We start from the raw sequence: 19874 nt of genomic DNA, 5'->3' as shown, positions 1-19874 counted from the left end.
TTGGCAAACGTTTTACGCCAGACGCCCTTCTTGATACAACCCTCCGCATTTATCCCGGCTTGGGACCGGCAAAGGGAGACACTGCTCCCAGTGCTCCCAGTGCCGCCCTGAGCTCCCAGTGTCGCCCTGAGGCTCTATTGGATGGATAATATTATTATAATAATAATTCATTCATTCATTATTTCATTCATTTATTTCATTATCTATACTGCTTATCCTGCCCTCGGTGTTATAATTACTGTTACTGTCATAATTTATTCATTTATTTACTCATTATTTATATCACTTGTCCTGCAGTCAGGCTTATAATCACAACAACAACAATGACAGCAATCATAATCATAATCATAATCATAATCACAATCATAATAACAATCATAATCATAATCATAATCATAATCATAATAACAGCCATAATAAAAACCACAATCATAACCATAATCATAATCCATTTGTCCATTAATTCATATTTTTTACCACCTATCCGGCACTCGAGGTAATTATCATAACCGGAATCATTCATTATTAATTGCTTATCCTGCATTCATTATTATTATTATTATTATTATTATTATTATTATTATTATTGTTATTATTATTATTATTATTATTGTTATTGTTATTATTATTATTATCAAGTAGTAGCAATAGTAGTATCATTACTTAATGTCTGGAACAATGTAAAAAATGGTTGTTGCTGTAATATAGTTCCCTTCATATCCACCCAAAATGGTCTTACTTTTATCTAACTACGTGGATGGTTTCCCCAGGCCCCATCACTGTTTGGCCTATTTCAAAATATATTAGTCAGTATGTGGAAGTAACACATTTTCTGATATTTCATCAAAATCCCCAGGTGAAAAACAAAACTTTCCAAAAGTATGTTGCAGACGTCAGAACATTTTGAAAAAATAAACATTTGGAGCCGCTGTGAAAAAGTTGTCTGGCACAATGGGAGTTAAAGAAAAGCGGCCTTCAGTCTTCCTGATATTTCCACATATTCCTATGAGGGAGAGCATTTCAACACAATGAAAGAGACTCCCCAGACTAAAAACCACTTTCACTGATGCGTATTGCATTCTAACATGTAATGTGCATCAACTATGAGCTCAGAATAAAAGTGACGACTCATGTTTTTCCCCCCGAACAGCTGGCTCAAATTAGAATTCACTTATTTTCATATTTTCTTGACGGTGGAGATGTTGTTGGATTTAACAGCAATAGACTGTTTCTTTTCATTACAGTGCTAGTGTGTATAACTGAATGTGGAGAACACTTTTTTCTTTTTATAGTCTGCTTACTGATTTGCCTCTCCGGAACAGAAGCTGGTTTCCAGCCAAGGTGAAATAGCGGGTTTTCCATCTCTTGATGAACTTCCAGCGGATCTGCTTCTCTTTGAGTTTCCCCTCCATCAGTGGCTGTCCCTCCTGGTTAACAACTGAAGAACCACATAAAGTGAAATAAAAGCAGAAAGCAAACATTAATCTTTTGAATGAAATTTATTTTAATACTGGGGTGTATGGAGTCTGTATCAAAAAAAATACAGATTTTTACTAATTTCTGTTGTCTTTTTAAGAAACTGGCCGGTATTTTATTTTTAAATGTTATTCATACATGTTACATAACAATCTATCCACATTTTTTGAAAATAAATTACGGTAATTGGGAAAAAATGCCGTCATAGATTTCAATTGACTTCCCAACAGGCAGAAAACACAAAGGTCGATACCACGAACGTTTGGCAATTTAAAACCAAACAACCCCTGCATCTAGAAAAATACCACTGTGTTGTGTAAACTGACACTTCAATTGCAGAGAACAGTTGCTTTTGATGAATGTGAAACAGACTGGGGGATGAAAAGTGATAAAAACTGTAAGCATTGTATGGTTTCCTGGAGATTTGCTTGGGCACCATCATTTCTTCTATGTCTTTCTCCCATATCAATAAGTGTTTGATGACTTCCTGTCAGCCCATTTAGACAGGGAACACTGCTTGCACAACTGGACGAATAGTGAGGTATCGACTCGTCCGCATCATCCGACTATCTAACAACTATTTCAATTTCTGGAGTGAAGAAATAAACTTGTCCGATGCATAAATCACCATGGCCTTGTGCCTTCCCTTTTCTTTGATGTAGACACCTGGATAGTGATCCATGGATCTGGCGTCAGCCCCGAGGCAAGCGCTGCGGTTCACAACCTCTTGTCCGAGACAAACTGACATCAAGTCCAAAGCATCCTGAGTATAATTCTGCTTCTCCTTCTGTAAGATGCCTTCAGAGGGGCACTTGGGGCTTTACAGAGGTTATAGGTGTTAAGACTCCAATCCAAACAAGTAACAGCAACCGCTTTCCCATTACATTGTATGAGCGCACAAGTAAGAGTCAGTCTCTCGGTAACAGCTTTTGACTGAAGGGGGATAAAAGTGACTGAAGGGGAATAACAGCAGGATGTGCTGAAACACCAACATGGAATTGTATACCAAAACAAATTATGGGTTAAAGCCACAGATCAGCACCATTACTCATCCCAAAGTATAGGAAAATATGTGGCCGTAAATAAGCTCCTGCCAACTCCTCTGGTCTCACATGTCAAGTTTCCCCTTTTGAGTGACAGCATTCCATGACTGGAATAGCCCAGTCCAAAGAATTTAGGATACACTTTGTAACATGTTTCACAATAGTGACATTTATAATGATAAAAAAAGTATTCAAGAGTGTAATTCGCAAAAGAAGATACATATGTTGCTTGAAGGATACTGTTTATATTTTTTTATTACATTATGTAGTTTGAACAATGGGCATGTCAGTGGCCAGTTTTCCCACTGGAAGTAATAACCGTCTTACCTTTCTCCAAAAAGGAAGTATCCAACTCACCCAGTTCCTCAAGTGGTCAATCAAAAGCTGTACAAGCAGGACAGCAAATGGAAATAATCTAATTGTTGTAATCATCCCAGTTGAAACGGTTAAACAAAGTAAACTCCTGCTAGTGTTTTTCAGGCTGGGATAATTTCCATTTGCCAATTTGTTTACTTTTCCAAGGCGTAACTGTCAACTCTACTTTATGTCTCCCATCTCTGCTGTTTTCGCTGTGACCCAGGATCGACTGTGCAAAGCTCTGCGTAGACAAACTAGAATCGAGAATCTTTCATTCAAAAATCATATTTCTGAAAAATGCTCATTCAAATAACATACCATAATCATATACAATGTTAATGTTTAAATGGGGGAAAATTCCATTATCCTCATTGCTTGACAATGGAGGAATGACAATTGACGACAGGTTGCTGGCATAGTTGGCACAACGTGCTAAATGCTGTATTAGTTCTTCATGGCAACACTTTCGTCATCAATGAGGCGTGTGACTCAACTGAAAATGGCTTTGCAGCCCTCTCTTTGGTAAAAATCTTGAGACTGCCCATTTGTCAGCTTATCTTGTCATGATCAGGTCATGAAAAGAATAGGGAGTTTGGTAGGTCTAATTTGGTATCTGGGCTGGAGTAAATGTTTCAAATGTAAATATCTTATTGGAATGTAGTTCATGTAAATCCCTGCGGGCCAAGGAATACAATGCTGTAGGCGGGATGTAACCCGAGGGACACAGTTGACCTATCTCTGATGAAAAGGAAAACGTCTGTTTTGCAGACTGATACAAAGATCCTTCTTGTTAACATAGAGGTATAACATTATAACCAAACTATGCAACATCTCCCTTCAGAGGTTCAGCTTTGAGTCATCCAGATACATTTCTATAACCTGGAAAAATCCGTACTGATGACATGTTGGTCGTCAGATAATTTCAGTATAAACCTCCGACGGCGACCGTTCATGTCTGCCACATCTTCACTAAATAATTGTAAGATGACAGAGAATCTGGTTCGGAGTTTTCCCTTTGTTTTTACAAACAGAGGATCTGTCTTTGAGACATGTTGAAACATGAGGAAAGAGTGCACGATTTCAAGGCTGCGTTCATCTTGTTTTTTTTGGGAATTGCACTCCCTGGTGACTTTGGTAATGTTGATGTAAAAGTAAAAATGTTAGTCAGAAGCATGGGCAGAGAGAGTGTAGACAAGGAACTCCTGTACTTTTTGCGCAAAAAGCCAGCTCATTACTGCTCACTTCAAAGACATTCCAGTAGTTAAACTCAACAGTAGATCATAAAGCATTATGGTGTCGCAGCAACTGCTGGCTCCACTGTGGCCACTACGGAAGAAACACTTCACCTCTTTCCCCTTTGCTAGTGATATATGACAGTCACCTCTGTTGTGATTGCACTGAGCCAGCAGGACGGATTCCAGATTATTCAATTACTATAAAATACAATTTAAAACAAAACTGGCAACATCAAGCAACCTAGTTGAAAGTGAGTCACATCTATTGGGAAACTGGGTCATTTACAAACGAAACGTTCAATTGGGCAAATCGCATTTTCCGTCTGACGTCACATAGTTCGCTTTTGTTTATCACAGAGACCGAGGCTTGTCACTCTACTAAGGTTAATCTAATATGTCGCACGGTTGTATCCCCTTTCAGTTTGGATGCGTTTTCAGTGTTAGTGGTTTTCAGCATGAAAGGGTAAAATCATTAGATTTTGGCAAGGAATTTCTGAACGAATCACATCATAATTTCTGAACTTGGAGTTTATGACTAATGTCCAGTCATACATTTGGAGAGCTCTGTTGAATGAGTTTTAACCGAAAACCCAAGACAAACCGAAACCAATATTAAGGATGTATGGAGGCAATGAAGGCAGAGTATTGCATTAGCTCGCAACAGTTGTCAGGGACAAAACATAAACATTTGTAAAATGTCGCAAAGGTGACAACAAACACCCGACTCACATTTGTTGGTGTGATGTCTATGTTGTTGCATGTGTCAACTTGAAACATCAGTTGGTCATGTTTTAAGACGTTGCAAATAGCTTTAGTGATGCTTAGTGTTTTGCTTGTGGAAAGGAAGAAGAGTCAGGGCCCAAATATACAAAATACACTACATGAGTAAAATAAAAGGTACCCCAGACGGCCTTCAGGGGTCTTTCACGAACTTGTGCTGAGAGATGGATTGGATCTCAGAGAGGGTCTGATGATAACACTCGATAGCTATCGAATCAACAGTTTTACCACACTCACCTACCACTTCATCAGCCACACATGTTTAAATGCTAATAAAAACAAATGTCCAATCGTCCAACTGCATGGCAGCAACTCAATGTGTTATGCATGTTAGAGATGGTCAGATTGTTGCGTGCTGCAACTGGATGAACTTTACATTTTGTGCACAAAGAGTATGAACCCATGGGTATTAGGAAACATCTTCCGTGTCTGAAAAGACATTGATCTCCAATAAAACTCAGTTCAGCACGAACCACTTGGTTGTTTTCAAACACTTGCGATTGAGCACTTGTAGACGCCAAATACAATTTTAAAGGCTCCTCACACAATACACAGATCTTGGACCTGCAGATCCAAAATAAATGTCTGCTGTCATTGGGTGAGCAGCGGGGTTCACCCTGGACCTGCCGCCATTCAATCGCAGGGCCTCATAAAGAGACATAAAACCATTCACTTGTTCACATTATCTCTGCAACTCTGTCTTTGGGTCTCCAATAAACATACTGCACGTTTCTGGACCATGGGAGGGATCTGCGAAAGAAACCACATGGCACTGGGGAGGATCTGCAAACCCAACACATAAAGGAATCAAACCAGGGACATTCTTTTTGTGAGACTGCACTACCCAGTATAATTAAAACAAAGACACCCAAATCTAGGTTACTTACTCAGAAGAAACATAGGAGCCAATATATAGCCTTAATATAAAAGAGAAAAAATGTGTTTTATATCAACTTTATTTTTTTTTCTAACATTTTTAGTCACACCCTAAACAACACAAGATAACACTTTTCTGTTAAAACAAACAGCCCACAGCCAGGAACAAATTCAAATGTTATGAAAGCTAATTTCTCAAGCTAATGGAGTTTCACCTTGACAACTGACTGATGAGCACATTTTCAGACCACTGAGTTTGTCTCATCAGTCTAAGGTATAATTGACATGAAAATGTCATGCCTGCGGGGTTCACGGTCACAGAGGGGAGATGTTTCAGATTGCAAACCACCTTTTACAAACTGCCACCGAGTTATATTCCATTAAAAATAAATACATAAATAAATAAATTGGAAAATAAAGGCTATTTGTCATTTTTCAAAATTTGAATTTCCAGGAAGAGATGCAAATATACTGTATATTTGTAACATCTTGAGGGTTACCTCATAGTCTACTAATTTTTAGGATAATACTCCTCCCACTGCCGTCGTGATGTCTCTCTAATTCTCAATTCTCAATCATATCAAGCTAATGTTGAGGTTTATAGTTATCCAAATTTTCAGACAATTTTAAATTATCTGCCTTCATTTCTGGTTAATTTTTCTTTTCTCATTATTGTTAGATAATTTCACCTTAAATGCTCATTTTTAGGATGTTTAATCAAAAATCTTCTTTGGAATTTTTCTTTCAAATTTTGAGATCATTGTAATTTATTAACCGGCATTTTTTTTCCCTGTAAGAAGAAGTTGTAAGGCTGGATCAATTGTATGTGTTCATACATTTTACTGCATTATGTGAATGTATAAAATTGACACTAAACTAAATAAAGAAAATGTATCTTAATTGAGAAAATTAATTATGTTATATCCAGTTTATAGAGCTTTTCAAATAAATGTTTACTGTCACTTCAAGTATTTTGGTTTGAATAAGATTTGGAGGCCACTATTAGTCAAAAACATCACTATGTGCATGATTTTAAATATGACCAGCTGAATGGCTTCCAGATCAATTGAACTTCTTTTCCTTCCAAAGAGAGTGCTATTTTAACTGCTGTTATTATTTTTATTTTGTGGTTTCCATTTTTTGTTGCTTTGTTGCCAGACATAATTATTTTCTTATGTGTCTCCTATTTTTGCCTTGTATTTTAAACAACCTTATAATTTTTGTTTGAAAAGGTGCAATTAAATAGAGGCATTATTTTTTTGCTTTACATCATACTTATGCACTACTTGCTACTAAACATTTCATATGTTATGTGGTTTGAGGTTTAATAACTGGATTCTTGTGGAATTTATATGCTAAAATCATGAACAGCTGTACTATGTAACCAAGGCAGGAATGAAACAAAAAATTTGAACATTCATCTTAACGCAACATTGGATTAACCACTCTTGAGCAATTTTAAAATAACACTTCACATTTATGTGGCTTTGTTTTATTTGATTTTATAGGGTCTCTCAGCCAAATGCTTTGTAAGAAAAATTGATACATCTATCTTAGAATTGTGCTTTATCGTACAATTCATCTTGAGAGGTTCCAACCAGATATAGTCATAACCTTGACGCATAGCTCTGGCTCCAGAACCAGTCTCTGTGAGAGGGGTTGGACCCTTTCCCTCTCTGGAGTTGGCCCAAGGGGCAGCAGGTGTGGGCATACTTATTGCCACCCGACTTGGTGCCTCTACATTGGGGTTTATTCCAGTGGCCGAAAGGGTCACCTCCATCCGCCCTTGGTCGGGGGATGGGCTACGACTATTGTTTGTGCCTACGCAACAATCAGCAGCTCAGAGTACCCACTCTTTCTGGAGTGCGGGCCAGAGACAGCACACCTGCCAGGGACTTCTTTGTTCTACTAGGGAATTTTCCTGCTATAGGGCGCTGTCATACCATGTCAAATAAATTCTTGTGTACATTGTACATGTGAGGAATAAAGAGATTTTGATTCTGATTTCAAAGCTTATTAGATGGACCCCCCCTTGATTTGTTACTGGACAACTCTGCTCGTCACAAACTTTCTACAACCAACACCATGTTCAGGCATATGGGTGTACACTTGGCACAATGATCAACTTTGTGTTCACCTCATCGGGATTGAAGCTGCATGTCTTGGACACTTGGGTTAAGAGAGGGGTGGGATTATAGACTGGTTAAGAGAGGGGTGGGATTATAGACTGATCACCACCTAGTGGTCAGTTTTCTACAATGGTGGGGGAGGATGACTGCCAGGCCGTGCAGGCCCAATTATATTGTAAAGGTCAGTTGGGGACATCTGGCAGAGTCCTTTGTCAGGAAGAGACTCCATTACCATCCCTGGCAGAAATTCTGTGGGGGACATTGAGTCAGAGTGGGCTAAGGGTTTAAAAGCTCCTTGAGATCTGCCTTGCGTTCCTCAAGACTCTGGATGTTGTGGGACAGTCCTGGGTGACACACTGCTGCAACACTTGGCAGATGTTGGGGACAGTGTGGGTTGATGGTCCCCATCTTTAAAAGCTTTTGACTGAGGCTGTGTTCCAACTACACCGGGAATCACTTTGCTCAGCCTCCCTCGTAAAGTCTATTCTGGGTCCCGGAGGAGGGTCTGTCAGATAGTTGTACCTTGAGTTGAGGAGCATTGGTGTGGTATCCGTCCTCTGTAACCTCAGCTTTTTGGAAGGATGCGTGGAAGTTCACACAGGATAAACAGATAAACTGTGCTTTTTAGACTTGGACAAGGTATTCAACCATGTCCCTGAGAGTCCTTCGGGGGGATGCTTGAAGAACATTACCCCCAGATGCAGGTTGTCTGATCCTCATACGATCAGTGTCAGAACTTGGTCTGCATGGCCAGCAGTATGTCGCATTTGTTTCCAGTGAGTTGTGAGTTGAACCCTGCCAGGGCTGCTCTTTGTCACCAATTCTGTTCATAACCATTATGGACAAAATTTTTAGGCACAGCCAGGGTGTTGAGGGTTCCAGCCTGATGGCCTCAGGATCGGATCTCTGATTTTTACAGATGATATGGTTTCGATTGGCCTCATGCTTCATCCAACTGTGATCTCAAATTCTGGCCTGTGATGAAAATCGGTGCCTCCAAATCCAAGAAAAAGTCAATCAGTCTGGGGTCTGAGATAAAATCCTGCCCCAAATGAAGAAGTTCAAGTATCTTTGGGTCTTGTTTACAAATGAGGGGAGCGTGACAGGGGAGCATGACATTGGCAGGTTGATCAGCAGCACCAGCAGTAATGTGGATCCCTGCATTGGTCTGTCATGATAAAGAAGTGCAAAAGATCACAAAAGCTCTCAATTTTTTTGGTTCCTGTGGTAATGAGCTGTGGGTAGTGACCAAAAGAATGAGATCACGGATATGACAAGTTTCCTCTGCAGGGTGTCTCCAGGGCTCTCCCTTAGAGATGGAATAAGACTAGACTAAAGAAGCTACTCCTCCACATTGAGAGGAGCCAGGCGAGGTAGTTCAGGCATCTGGTCAGGATACATCCAGAAGACCCCAGGGAAAGCTCAGGACAAACTGGAGGGTCTATGTGATCTAAATTTACTCCAAAAGTACGCCCAGTAAACTTTCACTGATTCTCCAATTTCTTTTCTGGCAGCCAACAACTTCCAGCCTCCCGCTTTGACTTACTGAAGAACTTGCTGGCTTCTTACAAGCTGTGTGATCCAGGGCATGAGAAGACTGAAAACCAGCGTGTCCATGTGTTAGATGCGGGTTTGAAGCTGCTTATTAGAAACGCTTCACTTTCTGTCTCCTTCACTTAAACACTACCTTTCATTTCATCTTTTGCTTCTCATGAAATTACAAGCTGGAGCTCTTCATCAGCAGGCAACATGTGCCATAAATTGCCTTCGACTTTAGCTTCTTGCACAACCCATAATAGCTTCCACATGAGACGAAAGAATACAGATTTATAGGCCATTTGGCAAACACCCCGTCCCTCCTACATGGTCTCCTGAGGCAAATCTGTTCCACACACTGATTTGTGGACTTTGTAAACTTAAAGCCCCATCGCTACACATCAAACACCTCGTGCCCTTGCAGTGAGAGTGAAGCATACATGCGGCTGTTGTCTTGATGACGTAAATTAAAACCTCCAATAAGTTAAGGAGCTAAAAGTTGTTCAACAGATTAGATTCTACGATGTTTTCCGTTCTTAATTCCTGTTCGAGTTCTCACTTTCAAGTGAGACAAGATCAAAGATTGATGGCAAACAGACAACAAAAAAAGCATTTTAACCAGAAATGGAAAAACAAAACAAACATAGACTCAAGAGAGTCTATGTTAAAAGATCAGGTAATGATGCCAAGTCTGACTTCATCGGGGCTACATACTCCGAGGTGGGGGGTTCACTGGTCCAAAGTAAACCATTCAGACATGACCGGCCGATTACAACAACGCTTTGTAATCAAATCACACTAGCATTACTAAATACAAGTCGCTTGTTACTGTTTCTTCAAGGATATTCTGGGAAAACTATAATTTTTCTTAAAAATATTGCATCTGTGTCTCGGGTAGTTTGTCCAGACAAACACCAAAGTTTCCCTAATCATTTGGTGTCACGTGTCGGAGTTTAGGGTTCGCAGATGCAACCACTGAGAATTCTCCCGAAAAACAAAAAAACAAACAATTTCTTTCATATCTGTGGGGTGCCTTATTTTGGAATACAAATTATCTTTTGGCACATCAGTACTAGATTATATTTAGGAGCAGGACTTTGAAAGCACTGTATGAATAACAACCGGTAAGTGATTCCTTGTTTTGTCGAAACTAACACATTGGTATAATTTCACAAGAAACCCCACAGGCCTCCTTTTTACTTAGATTCTTTCTTTGAACAGTCACTATTTATTCTTACTTTATTATACCTTAATCTCATACAGTAATGTTACTGAATGCAAGTGTCTGAATGAATGGTGTATATCTCATAGAGTTCTAATTCTCATCTTATGGATATCATCAATCTCATCTTATGGATCATAAAAAAGGTTCAATTCTTATAGTATTATGATTTTATACCTATATGTAAGTACCGGTATATATTTTTTTTCTATGAGGCCTCATATTACAACCCTGGCAAGGAGACAAATAATGCTAAATCTGTTTGTCTTGGTGAACAGATCAGATGACGTGATAATATTAAGACTGATAATAGTAATAATTCATACATACATTTTGGTCCTTGGCCTAATACCCCACCATTGTGTAATAAAGTAAAATAAAATAAAATAAAATAAAATAAAATAAAATAAAATAAAATAAAATAAAATAAAATAAAATAAAATAAAATAAAATAAAATTCAAGGACAATCCCTTTTCATGAGTCTTTATATTTCTGAGTTTGAATTTCTAGTTTCATGCTCTAAATATTCTTCTCATTGGAAATGAATGATTACTACCATGTATGACAAAATGTCTGTGTGCTTGTAAGCGTGGTGCGTGCATGTGCACGTGCACACACCTGTAGCCTTCTCAGGGTTGTTACACATGAAGCAGAGCCAGCACTTTTCTTCCTCGCTGTAGCCAAACAGGTCAAAGAAGCGAACCTCCTCCAGTTGGACCTGGAGACTCTCCAAGTCCTGAAGAGGGTAGCAAAAAGCACAGGTTTAATTCTAAGTCAAGATTCTCAATTTATGTGTTGATGATGGGGATGCAATTTTTTTTACAACATAACACACAGAGATTAGAGGGGCCACTCAGACTTCATACGTCAGTGCTTCTACTGTATGTTGCTATGTTTCACAGGGACGAGACTCCTAAACAAACAAAATCAAGGATTTTTTAACATCTGCCTTTTGTTGTTAGAAATGGAGATGCTTCACTCATCTTTTTTGGACTATTTCGCTTTTTTGGACTCGTGATAACAGACATGTCCAAGTGGGGTCATGGGTCATTGGGGCTTAGGTAAATATTGAGCTAAAAGTCTCCAATGACCTGTGAAGTCGACTCCCCCCCGTATAAAACTTAACCTCTGCAAAAAACTTACACAAAATGGCAGGTGACTCTTAAATACTCGTTGTGTCATTAACTGACAGCTGCAAGCTGAGAATGGACTATCCGTTGTGCACGTTAGAATAAAAAGGAATGGAAACCAAAACCCACCTCCCCCATTATAAATCCCTGAAGACCTTCTGCATATGGTATGGATTATATTTCACTTTAAATACACACAAACACACTTAGGCCCTTAAAATGAAACACATTGATATTCTATGTGTTCGGAGAAAAATGGTTTGGATTTCTGCAGTATTTTTTTTCTTTATGACAATATATATGTATGTCTGTATCTTCACCTGTAACACATTTCCATCTGTGTGTGTGCAGGTTGTCGCTGTGCAGTTTGGTGCAATGTCTCTACTGTGAATTCACAGTTTTAATTTCCTTACCGCTGATCCAGGTGAAAGCCCTGCCTCAACGTTTCCCTTGAACTCTGACTCTTTGGGCCCTTTCAAGATTTTCTATGATCCGTTTCAGAGAGAAAACAATCTTTCATACTTTTTCACATGTGAAAAAGAAAGTTTGATTTGAAAGAAATCAGGGTGGCTATCTGTGCAATTATTCATTTGATCCACTTTCTAGTCATTCAAGTTTACAAATATATATCATTTTACATATTATATATTATATTTATGATATTATTATAGTGTTGTGGTTATCATATTATTATTCTGTGATACTTCATTTGGAATTTTGATTTGTAATCTTCAGATTTAGCTTTAAATCTTTGTGTAATTGTTTTCTAGAAAAAAAGTCACCTTTAAAAATCAAGAAATCCTATTTCATATAAACGACCTTGAGCTGCATCAGGAAATGACGAGAACTTGTGATTTAAATGCTTATGCAACCCTTTTAATAGATATAAATTCTACACCGTATAAAAGTAATGTAAACCTTGAATTGATCTGACCCTTAAAATGCTAAGGGGAAAAAATCCTGATTTTCATTTTGTTGTGGTTGTTCACCTTAGTAGTGTGATGTGCAGTATAACACATCAAAGACAAAAGGCTTCAGACTTTGGCATTAAAAAAATATGCTACTGCAAAAACGCACACAAATCCATGACAGACCTTCATGTACATTCATTCTCTGGAGACACTAAGTCTAACCATCCCTCCCGTAAAGCCACCCTTAAAACAATTCTTCATTCAAAATGTGTTGATTTAGCTCAAAATGTGACCATTGACATGAATTTCTGTCACCAGGCATAAGTAAAAATAATTAGTGCATGGCATGTCGATTCATCCACAAATCTCACTTTGTGCTGTTGCAATACAGATAAATAAGAACCATGTGTGGTTGTAAGAGCCAGGTTTACATGAATATCCGGGCTCTGAACATGTGGGGGCATGATAATTATCGGAAGATAGAGATATTGCGAAAGAGTAAAGAAGCACGCCGGGTGATAGTAAACAGTAAATGGAAAGGCACGAGTTGAACAATGTAGGAATCTGAAAATAAACCAACATGTTTGATTCATCTGTACTTGGAAAAGTGGATTCCGATGTACTCCTCCATGCTTTCCCATCGCTGAGACATTTGTTCTTAGTTTACCTCTGAAAGCATGATGAGATGTGTTATTTAAAACAAGAAGGAAAATAAATTGGAGTAATAAAAGTAAGATTTACAGGAGTAACACGGAAACAAAGCCATACGTTTTTTTTTAAATGTCATTAACATGTAACATATTTATTATTTGTTTTCCGTTTACTGCTGAAAACATTATGTATCCATGTAAAAAAAAAAAAGGAAAATAACTGGAATTGCTGCAGAAGCAACACAGAAACAAAATCACGTTTTCTTAAGATATATAGAGATATATATACATGTATATGCGTTCCTTGTGGTGGCAGAGTGTTAAACGCTTCTGCCTCACAGCAAGAAGGTCCCTGGTTTGATTCTGATTCTGGGTTCGGGTTAGTTTCCATGTATGCATGGATTTTCCTCTGGGTTCTTCAAACCCAGTACCGTCCAAAAGCATGCGGTAGGCTTGTACCCAGATGTGCAAATAAGACTGAATGGTTGCATGTCTCTATTTGTGGCCCTGTGATTGACTAGCGACCAGTCCAGCGCCTCTCGCCCAATGACAGCTACGGTAGGCTCCAGCTTAGTGTCCCTAACCCTGAAAAAGTTACCAGTCAATCTGGAGGTTCATCTTTAAATCTATCAGGTCTTAAAGGTCAAGATACTGTAAATAAATGGACATTTCAAAACAAAATTCTCATTGCCCATGAGAGATAAAGAACTGTTTGAGTTTTTACTCGAGTTGCTATTGTCTTCCCAACCCCCACACCTGTTTTTCCGTCTCCCCCAATATTTCGAATTTAATCTGTGGCTCAGCTCTTTCTCAAAAATCATCCTCTTCATCCTCTTCCTAGTCCAGATTTTATCAACGCTGAAGTCGTAACAACAGATGCCCCCGCCCCGCACACAAGAGCGAAGGAGCTGAAATAATAATTGTGAAGGATCTCTTCCCTCCCCATCAGACTTCCACGTCTCCTGCCATTCCAAACTCAAACACATATACATTTTCCTGTATAACTAGAATAGAATTGCTTTATTTCAATCTTCACCTAACAAGCAATCAACTGAATTGTATTTCCTCATGTTTTTGTTTGATGAAGCCTTTTGCAGTCAATTTTGTAAGCTTCAATTGCAGGCTAAGCATCAAAACAAGTACTACTTTTATCAATAATAAAGATAATAGTGATAAATATATTAATAGAGTACTTTAAATCAAAGTGATGCTCTCATGAAAACGTATACATTCTATTCATGAATTCAACCTATCCTGTAGAGACGGACGTGATGGGGCTAAAACAGAGGTGGCAAAACTATGGCCACATCCGGCCGTTGCTCTTTTCAATCCGGCCCAATCATATCCTGAAGATATGATGCACTACCCCACTTCGCACTTAGCCCCCCCACTCCCCCAAAAAATAAAAAGATAAAAATAATTAAGAAAAACAAAGAAACGAATGTATGTATGTATATGGTTTTGAGATGGCTATTTGGTAGAGTGGGAACTTCTGAATGACGATTACTGGTACTTTGGATCTTCGGTTATTGAATTGCAATTTTTGAAAGTCGCTTTGGATAAAAGCGTCTGCTAAATGACTGTAATGTAATTTCAAATGAGCGCAGAATCTGGCCAAGTGTTATGGTGTATAACTGAAACAGCAACCAACTCAAAACAGAACCCTGCGGAACCACATATCTCACTCACAGGCCTTGGAGAGGATATTGTTGCACTGATCTTTACAATGTCTCTCAGACAAGTATGAATTAAACCACCTTAGGACACGAAAAGCCAGCAAAGTTCTCCAGTCTGTTGAACAATGTATGATGAACAGCAGTGTCAAATGCTGTGCTCATATCAAACAATAGAAAGACTGAAGAAGACTCTGACTCTACCACCAGCAATTATTACATTATTATTATTACATTCAATTTTTATTAAAATTCAAAAAAATGACTCTGGATATTGAATATATTACGCCAGATTTAATACTTCTTCTTTAGAGAAAAAGATAAAATAAAATAATAAAACAAGCATTTCTGAGTTTAAAACTCATATTCACCACAAAACGCCCCAGTTAATCAATCTAATGTAAAAGTGATGGCAGGTTCAAAGGTTAAAGCTATGTACTGAAAACTGATTAAATGTCATTTGCTGTGTTGATTTTTCAGTTACTATATGTAACTGTTTAGAAATCAGAATCAATTTTATGTCTATAAACACTGTAACAGCAGCTTCACACGTTAAATCTGACGCATCCGAAGAGAACAGACATAAGATTTTATTTTTAACTCAGTTTTTGACTGTATATAAAATCTCACCCTCCTCATCCTACCTATATCCTGGATTCCATGCCCACCTTCTGACTTGCCTCCTCTATCAGATTTCTGTAAACTGCATGTTATTAAAGTCCACAAAACCCAAACAAAAGTCTCTGAGATATCAGAAACCTCATAACAGCTTGAACACTAGCTTTAAATCCGCCAATACAGATACAACCATGAAGCTTTTCTCTGCTTTATATGTAGACGTTTTAATTTTTGCACATCTTTAGAGAGCCTCATGTGTTTGTGGTCAGCTTACTGAAGGTGCAGGTCTGACAGAAAGGATAGAGGAATTGCATTGTAGAAGGAGTTTGACACCTCTTCTTTTAAATCTCATTTTTTTGGTAGATGTGTTTTTTTCCCCTCTGAAGCCTTCTAAGATAATGAGACATGATTCAATATAAGGCAAAAGGAGATGTTGGAAGTCTTTCTCAAAGTTTGGAAGTTATGATCTGTCCATTTCCAGTCATGTTTGCTATGATACAAGCATTGCTGTGAAGCTGGAAGCCAAGTGACAAGTGATTACCCAACTTTGTTCATTATATAAATTATATAACACTGTTTTCTGCCAGTGTGGACTGGGTGGACTTTCTACTGGGTGTGTTTATTCTGAAGGGCTTAATTTGGATGGTTTTAGTTCAAGTTTTTTTTTAAATTAAGTGTCTATATTATGATCAAATTAATGGAAAAACAAATGAATATAGAAAAAAGGGACTTTATCTGGATAAAATTAGGTCATTGCACATGTTGGAAACCTAACTCACCTGTTAGATATGGACTTTTACCTTTAACCATGTGACATTACTAATTACGATTGGCTTATAGACATTTTAAAAGAAATCCTTCATCCCAAGTGTTGTCAATTTAATACGAATAAAACATGGCTTAAGTAGAACACAACACAGAGTATATTTTATTACTTGATATTTTGTAGAGATGATATGCACTGCCTTTTTGTTTTATTTTTGTTCTGTAATGATGACATTTGGTGAATGGTATATAAATATATATATATATATATATATATTTCACTTTTTTACCAGTTGTGATGTGTACTGGTGCATTGTATGAAATCCGTATAGGCAGATGTGTTTTGTTTCGCGTGTATAACGACTGTGTGCATATGTGTGTTTATATATGATAGGAGTTGGGTGTGTTTAAGCCCCACATGGTAATCACAACACACATCAAGAGAAAGCTTTTTCTTCGGGGCGCTAGTTATTCAAGAGACCACTCGGCACTTCACCATATGAAAGGGTAAAACAAGTAACGCACAGTTGTGCACGTAAGCTTACATGTATACAGTGTAACACAGTTACGTTACCATGAAATGTAAGCCCTGACCCTCTTTGTTGCAGTACCTTCCTGTGTGCTGTGCTGTGCTGCGTCATCGCCATTAGGAAACTGTGAGCTCCCTTTAGCTGAGTTTTCTCCCAAAGAGAAGCCAGCCTCTGGACGCACTCATCTCTCAAGCACAGGGGAACACTGGACTTACTCTGGTTGAGAGGGAGAAAATAAAAACAGGCTGTGAAACAAAAAAAAGGGACATTTTTTAATGCTGCTAGTGATTTTGCATGATTTTTTTTTTTGTTGTTGTTGTAATAAATGTGTTCTAAATTACATGTAACATAATGCATTGCTTATAAATAATAATTTCCAGAAATTGTTATTTAATAGCAAATGGGTGTTGATTGTGTTGAGCAATTTGATGAGTTTTGAATGTCAGGGTTTATGTGGCGTTCAAGATGTGCACCTGTAGATGTAGCAGCATGATGTGTATCCACAGATGAGGCTGTCGACTGGTCATGTTGAAGCAGGACTTGGCATACAGGCAGTAATGGCCTTTCAGAGGACAGGAGAACGACAGCTTAGCGACGCAGCCCCGACTAGAATCTGGACAACAAAGAGTAAACATGACATTAATATTTTGCAGATTTGCAAAAGTGCGTTTGTGTTTTTATGTTTTCTCTCACACTTAGAGACATTTAGAAATCAAAACATTCAGGGACACTGATAGCGGTGCATATCACCTTAATTTGCAATATTTCAACTTTAGATATGATAACTATTTCTTCATCAGGGCAAAGTCGATTGTTAATTAACTAAACTTAAATAACTTAAAACCTGTATTAACCCAATACAGTTTTTCTTTTAAAATGGCTTCAAAAGAAGTGGGTTAATAAAGTAAAATACATGAGTTTTGATGCTTAACAATAAACAGAGCTCCAGGTCCTAAGTAGATTGTTTGTTGTTTTTCTTGAAAAACTTAATGGAAAATAATTATTCATATCAATCAAGCACATTAACAGATTATTAATAAGCATGCTGTCCAGCTTTATGCTTAAATTGATTGTAATTAGCTTTTAATAAACACTTACTTTCATTTAAAATGTGACCCAGAAAGGCACAGACACTCACATATATATATGTATATACAAAACCGTCAATCCAAGTATATAAGTATTTAGCCTGTGAGTGCATTTACATACATACATCTCTCGTACATACAAGTTGGACAGTCAGACAAGCTTTCAATGAGCGCATGTTCACATTAAGTTTATATTTGCAGTTGCAGTCTTCTGTGTGTCTCTTGTCCCCCGAGAGAGAAGGTAAACAGTGTATGTGTGGGTCAGCCAGCAGCGTGATGACATCATCCAGCTGAGAACACTGGTGACATCATATACTAAGTGATTTAGAGTTAAATCTCATCACTTAGACATTTACCTTCATTTTCAGATCTAAACAATTACACCAAAAGGAGGAGATTGTTATTTTTTGTCCCATTTCCTGTTTTAAGTATGTGAGTAATGCATGTATACGTGAGCGCGTCTCGTGACTCTTGGTGCCCTCTCGGTTAAAATGACATTATTACGCAAAGGGGGAGATATAACTTTCCCCTCTGTCAGTCAAAATACGGACACAAGTTGTATCTTTTTTGAGTACGTATGTATGTTTGTGCACTTATGTGTGCTTTGTTCATACATGGAAAGAATGCGCCTTCATGTCCGCAGAGAAGAGGCTCCCTGTAAGGTGTTCATAGAGGGGTGAGTGTGTGTGTGTGTGTGTGTGTGTGTGTGTGTGTGTGTGTGTGTGTGTGTGTGTGCCATAGTCTGTTGGGATTATTACATTATTTTGCATGTTTTCAGATGTTTAAGTTTTGAATATGACCGCTTTTACATCTATTTTCATATACAGTACATATGTTTATGTCTTTAAGAGAGCCAGGTATTTCTAAATAATCAAGCGTTGCAAGGTAAATGCAGTTAATGCTTGATTTAAATTTATGATTTGAAATAGATTCCGAGACTGATCGACATTTAAAAGTATTTATGAGATAATTATTTCTGAATTATTATTGCATTATTATTGCATACATATCTTTGTAATAACATTGGCCTCTCTATTATATCGTTTTGCAATGACAATCAATAGAGTTTTAGGGCGAACTGGAGCCAGAAGATAAGCGGGGTTCCAGCTTAATGGGACAGGGCCTGAAAAATATGCAGCTTTCCAATCATGAATGAGACCAATCCGTGTCCAAACGTATTAGACCTTAGATGTTGGGTGGATCTGTATATACTTAGATAGGCTTTAATCGAAAACCTACATCTCCTTTGTCGGGATGTGTTTGTAGTTGAGCCAAGAGAGTTTCTTAGGAATTAAATAGAGGCGACGTTGTTTCATCAAATTACTTTCTGCAATGTAGTTTCTTAGAAGTAGCCTCAAATGAAAATGAAGTACAAGCACGCTTCTCCCTAGAAATGAGAGTAAATGTACTTTCAAGCACTCGAGTGTATCAATGGATCAAATCTAAAATGGTAAAGGAAATATTGGGCGTTGACTAAATCATTAGAAATGAATGAAAACAGTATATCGGATCTCTAAATACAAGAGGAAGGAGTGGAACACTTTTAAGGAAAAACAAGGATGAGGTGAAAAAGGGAACCCACAAAGGTGAGAAGATAATTTTCATTTCATTTTCATTTGCGCCTATGAACAGCTGAACCTCTTGATATTTGCAAGAACTTTGGTATGAACCAATGCCTCTGTGTATTTGTTAAGACACACACACACACACACACACACACACACACACACACACACACACACACACACACACACATAAAACCACACCCATACATATGTTCTTCGTACACTCTACATGGCCACATATCATCTGCTTCCTTTTACAAACGACTCGAGAGTAACTTAATACAATGAC

The 19874-nt window shown here is 38.0% G+C and overlaps 1 protein-coding gene across 2 annotated transcripts in view; it reads right to left on the bottom strand.

The window, feature by feature from the left end:
- veph1 (ventricular zone expressed PH domain-containing 1) overlaps positions 1 to 19874 on the bottom strand; it is an 80198-nt gene that overhangs the window by 5340 nt on the left and 54984 nt on the right. For both annotated transcript variants that reach the window (XM_086164166.1, XM_086164168.1), the window contains 4 exons: positions 17406 to 17545; positions 17014 to 17148; positions 11274 to 11391; positions 1302 to 1438 (listed from right to left, as the gene is read on the bottom strand). In XM_086164166.1, coding sequence (XP_086020292.1) covers positions 1302 to 1438; positions 11274 to 11391; positions 17014 to 17148; positions 17406 to 17545 — 530 coding nt within the window. The remainder of the gene's footprint in view (positions 1 to 1301; positions 1439 to 11273; positions 11392 to 17013; positions 17149 to 17405; positions 17546 to 19874) is intronic.

The sequence above is a fragment of the Fistularia commersonii genome, chromosome 18 (assembly GCF_037954325.1).
Source record: "Fistularia commersonii isolate RoL2024-O1a breed Wild chromosome 18, RoL_Fcom_v1.0, whole genome shotgun sequence".
Lineage (NCBI taxonomy): Eukaryota > Metazoa > Chordata > Actinopteri > Syngnathiformes > Fistulariidae > Fistularia > Fistularia commersonii.
The sequence above is the reverse complement of the archived record's forward strand: the minus strand, read 5'-3'. Positions and strand labels throughout refer to the sequence as shown.